General features: G+C 41.0%; 1 protein-coding gene across 1 annotated transcript; it reads right to left on the bottom strand.

The window, feature by feature from the left end:
• Positions 1-526: 526 nt before the first annotated feature.
• Positions 527-2,670, bottom strand: LOC124007501 (alpha-2Db adrenergic receptor-like). Its single transcript, XM_046318128.1, has one exon. It carries the CDS (start codon positions 2,399-2,401, stop codon positions 1,046-1,048), a length of 1,356 nt encoding a protein of 451 aa, XP_046174084.1. The 5' UTR covers positions 2,402-2,670; the 3' UTR covers positions 527-1,045.
• Positions 2,671-5,106: the final 2,436 nt, after the last annotated feature.

The following is a 5,106-nucleotide window of genomic DNA, read 5'->3' on the forward strand; positions in this document are numbered from 1 at the left end:
AAATCAAAGTTATAAATATAATATAAATATAATATATAAACAATATAAAGTTGTTGTTTTTTTACGAAAATGAAAAACACATCAGTTTGTCTCTTTCACAAGAGTAATAACATGTTCAGCTACTTAAGACATTGTCTCTAGTACAGAGTTTCCAAACTTAGAGGCGCAACGTCGCAAGACTTCTGGGAACACTATAGCGAAACAGACCAATCCGACCAGGCCTGGGTTTGGGGTTTGAGAAGTCAATGAGAGAATTGAAAAATGATTACTTAGTAGTTCATTTTCTCAAAATCTAAAGGCACAACCTAGATTCGATTGTGTGATCGGGGATTTATTTTGGAGAAGCAGTTTCTGCCTATCTTCTTACTGTACTGTCTTTGTCTCTAGCATCTGCTGGGTCCAACAATTTGGATGTTCCGCTTCAGGAGAAATGGAACGAGAGCCTTTGACATGACTTCTGCTTTTGGACCTTAATACGGCGACACGCCATCTTAACTCATCCTCCACATTTACTGGATTGGTTGAACAACGCAGAAGAGAACCGCCGCTGACGGGTTGGTTGTTCTTCTCGTCAAGACCAGTATGTAGGGGATCTAATCGCAGATATCTTGTCTATGCCTGCTACATTAGGTTAGATGTCTCAGACAGTAACAAGTCATTAATTGCCTCTTTACATCAAAAGCCCTTTAATGTATTAATAACAGAACACTGCTAAATGTGATTAACAACATGGAGAAACATAACAGTGTTGTCTGACTCATGCTTCTCGAATATGTAGATTGGATACATAATTCTTTGTTTTTAAATAAATGATGCAGGTTTGCAACCTGATGCACTCAAGTCCACAGAAACACCATCTGACGGTTACAAACTCACTCATTTTGAAGTCAATTTTTTACATGACATTAAATTATTATTATTTAAAATCTTATCACAGTATTCTACAAACACTTTTTTTACACGTCTCATAAGTACAGATACTAAACGCAACAGAGCTTACCCACACTCACACACATATAGAGAGAGATACATTTTTTTTGTAAACCTATGTGTGTGATGTCTGGCATATGATCTTCTTGAAAGATCTCCGAAAATCGCGATTAAATATTGTATAAATGATAGGGTTCACTGAACTGTTACAGTAACCAATCCAGAAAAACAGATTAAAGAGAGCATCGGGAATTGGGCAACAATCTCTGCATATTGCGTGCAGACTGTAAGTAAAAAAGAATGGGAACCAGCAGAGTACAAACACCCCCATCACCACTGCAAGGACAAACGTAAAGCGCTTTTCACGCATCTGCGCCAGTTTGGTCTTTGACAGTGACATCTGTCTAATCTTTTGCTCCTGAGAGAGCTTCGCGTTGCGGTTTGAAGCCCATGACACGCGACAACTCTGTTTTGGGAAAGTGTTTGCCCCCTCCACTTTCACTCTCTTGGAGAAGAGACAGTTCTTGGGTTTGCTGTCGGCGACGCAGCTCTCCTCCAGGTCAATATCATCGAGCTCTCCTTTCCGCATGTGGCCACCTAAACTGGGGCTGCTGGGGCTCTCCACCTCAAACTTCCTCCTGGGCACGAAGCACGTCTCCGACTGCGAGGGCTGTCTCTCCGTCCCGTTCTTTGCTGCAAACACGGTTGATGCGCGCTGCTTGGCCACTTTATATATTTTACAATACACCAGAATCATGATTAGACCCGGGGCGAAAAATGATACCAGACAAGACGAGAGAATATACCATGTTTCGTTGTTGAGCAAGCACTCATGCTCGTCGTGTTTGGTCATAATTAACGGTGGAAAAGAGATGACTGCTGATATGACCCAGACCACGGTGATCATACACTTAATACGCCTGGGCGTCCTCTTCCGATTGTAGCTAACAGCTTTGGTTACAGACCAGTACCTGTCCAGACTTATGGCACATAGGTGCACTATGGAGGACGTGCAGAAGAGAACGTCAAGGGCCAAGTAGAAGGCGCACCAGGTGCTCCCAAAGTACCAGTAACCCATGATCTCGTTGGCGAGGGAGAAAGGGATGACCAAGGTGGCCACTAATATATCTGCCGATGCCAAAGATACAAGGAAGAGATTCTGCGGCGCACGGAGCGCGCGGCTGGTGAAAACGGCCACCACAACAAGTACATTCCCTACGATTGTCACCAGAATGATAACGGTGACCAGGAACACGATGAAGACTGCCACGCTCTGGGAGTGAGGCAGAGGTATTTGGGCACTCGTGCCATTAGTATCCTCTGATGAGTTCGATGCGGCAAAAGCTGTTGGGGTTATATCCATTCTGGATAGACACGTCTGTTCCTCCCCATTCTCCTCATGCATTCCAAGCAGAGATACACAAGGCGAGGGTCGCAAATTGCGCAATTTGATCAAAGTAGTAATTTTCATCTAATCAGTTGACCCATTATGTGGAAACATCACTGTTCAATCTAAATCACAGACGGAATGACCAGGAGAAGTAGCATCCTGCAGTGTTTTGTTTTCAGTGCGTACGCACAAGGTTGCCCGCGACTCCAACAATGCCTGGCCACGCTCTACAGTTTGTATTTGTGCAAGGAAAGAAAAATGTTTTGAATGTATGGTTCCCTCGCGTACGACGGCAGTCCAAGAAACCAGGGTCAGATGGTAGCCTGAAGTTCCTACTTTAATCTGGTCGTTGCGCATTGGCCGCGTTCATGCTAGAGTGGAGAGGATTGTTAGTTCGGAGAGAGGGAGAGGGGGAGAGAGAGATGGAGGGGGGTGGGGCGTTTACTGCGCAATTACGCACATGATTAAACCATGGGAATAGGGTAGTAATGGCAGTAAAGACAGGTGAATGTATTGTCAAATGAACACAACATCACCGTTTGGAAATCTGTGCAAATGTTCTATGTGGTCCTTCTGTAGCTCAGTTGGTAGAGCATGGCGCTTGTAGCGCCAGGGTAGTGGGTTCGATCCCCGGGACCACCCATACGTAGAATGTATGCACACATGACTGTAAGTCGCTTTGGATAAAAGCGTCTGCTAAATGGCATATATTATTATTATTATTATTATTATATATTATTCTAGTTATCTTTAGAAGCGTAACATAACGTTAATTGTCAAACGTGGCGCATTCAGTTAATTCGATCAATAAAAAAATACACATTTAATTAGAGCGGCATTATCTGAAGCCTGGAGGCTCAAAGAATTTGAAAGTCTGCCCCACAGCCAATAGTTTGTTGTGTCACACACACTTTAACTATGACACTTGTATTCACTGTGAAACAAGACGAGGATCAAGCCACCTGATATTTTGATATGTCGATACATATGCGGTGAGCTACAGAAGTATTGGGATAATGACACATTTTGTTGTTGTTTTGTCTCTACTCCAGCACTTATAACATGACTATGAGGTTAAAGTGCAGATTGTCAGCTTTAATTTGAGGGCATTTTCATCCATGTCCGTTTGAACCATTTAGAAATTACAGCACTTTTTGTACACAGTCCCCCCATTATATGGGACCAAAAGTATTGGGACAAATTCACTTATGTGTATTAAAGTAGTCAAACGTTTAGTATTTGGACCCATATTCCTATAATTGTGAAACTTAGACACTTTTTCTGTTTGTTTTTGGTTGTGTGTCCGATATTTTGTGTCCAATAGAAATTAATGGTAAATAATGCATTGTGTCATTTGAGTTATATTAATTTTAAATAAGAATAGAATTTGTTTCCAAAAACGACTACATTAATGTGGAATCTACCATGATTACGGATAGTCCTGAATAAAGTGAGAAAGTTAGATATGCAAATGTCAATACATAAGCTCTCACCATTACAATAACAGGGGAGGTTCGCATCACTTTCTCACTCACCATTATTAATGATTTATTCAGGACTATCTGTAATCATGGTAGGATCCACATTAACGTAGACGTGTTTAGAAACAGTCTTATTTACAAGTGAATCCAAAATGACACAACACATTTTTTTTACCATTCATTTCTATTGGGCACAAAATAATCTGAAACACAACCATCACAAACAGTAAATGCATCCAACAAGTTTGGAGAGTCACAAGCTTGATGTAATCATTATGTGCTAGGAATATGGGTCCAGATACTAAACTTTGACTACTTTAATACACATAAGTGAATTTGTCCCAAATCTTTTGGTCCCCTAAAATGGGAGGACTATGTTCAAAAAGTGTTGTAACTTCTAAACGGTTCACCCGATATGGATGAAAATATGACATTACTGTAATTACCACGTGGGAATCCAGTACCTGACTTTTGTCATCTGTTCAATGTCAACCTACAGGAAAGTGTGCCCTCAGGCCTGGAGGGAAGCAAAAGTCATTCTGCTACCCAAGAATAGCAAAGCACCTTTAACTGGCTGAAACAGCCGGCCAATCAACCTGCTACCACCAGATACAAAGCTATTTCACAGTAAACAAATTAACAACTAACTTTCAGCATGCTGTTGTGGACATTTCCTCTATTACCAAATCATGAGAGCAAACCACACACAAATCGGAGTTATCATAAAGTCAATTTTTAATTATATGAGCTTCACCCATAGCCCTGTGACTCTCAGATCAATTCAGTGTCATAAATGAATTCTCTGAGAGTGCTTACAAAACAGTCCTTGGTATCATTTATAGCCAAGACACACCCATCAAAACTCACATGACGAATAACAGATCTTAGGAACATTATACAAATAACCTTTTACCAGAAAAAGGAGTATCCCATATTTTATAGCATTAGCTATAAATTATTATTATTCAGTTTGGTCTCCTAAACCAAAGCTCTCATCTCGTTCTTGGTACCACTTAGAACCAAAAACATTACCTCATCCAATGGCATATATCAAATACACCCTATCCTGGACAAGCTTACAGAGAGACGTGACTGGCACACAGACATTGTGGAGCCACCTAACTGGTTCCCCATTCATCACACCATCCCCTCACATGGTTTAGGAATAATTTACAGACACATTCACAGATAAGACTAACCCGACCTCTCCCCTCTCTGGGCCCAAGTAACTTTTTCCACATAAGCATGCTTATGAAAATTAATAAAACATCTTATTTATAAATGTTACCTAAAGTGATTCTGATT

This window comes from Oncorhynchus gorbuscha, linkage group LG20 (genome assembly GCF_021184085.1).
Source record: "Oncorhynchus gorbuscha isolate QuinsamMale2020 ecotype Even-year linkage group LG20, OgorEven_v1.0, whole genome shotgun sequence".
NCBI classification, from domain to species: domain Eukaryota; kingdom Metazoa; phylum Chordata; class Actinopteri; order Salmoniformes; family Salmonidae; genus Oncorhynchus; species Oncorhynchus gorbuscha.

Bases quoted from the DNA above. Each gene is read 5' to 3' on its own strand.
- LOC124007501 (XM_046318128.1), bottom strand. From the start codon at position 2,401: ATGAAAATTACTACTTTGATCAAATTGCGCAATTTGCGACCCTCGCCT.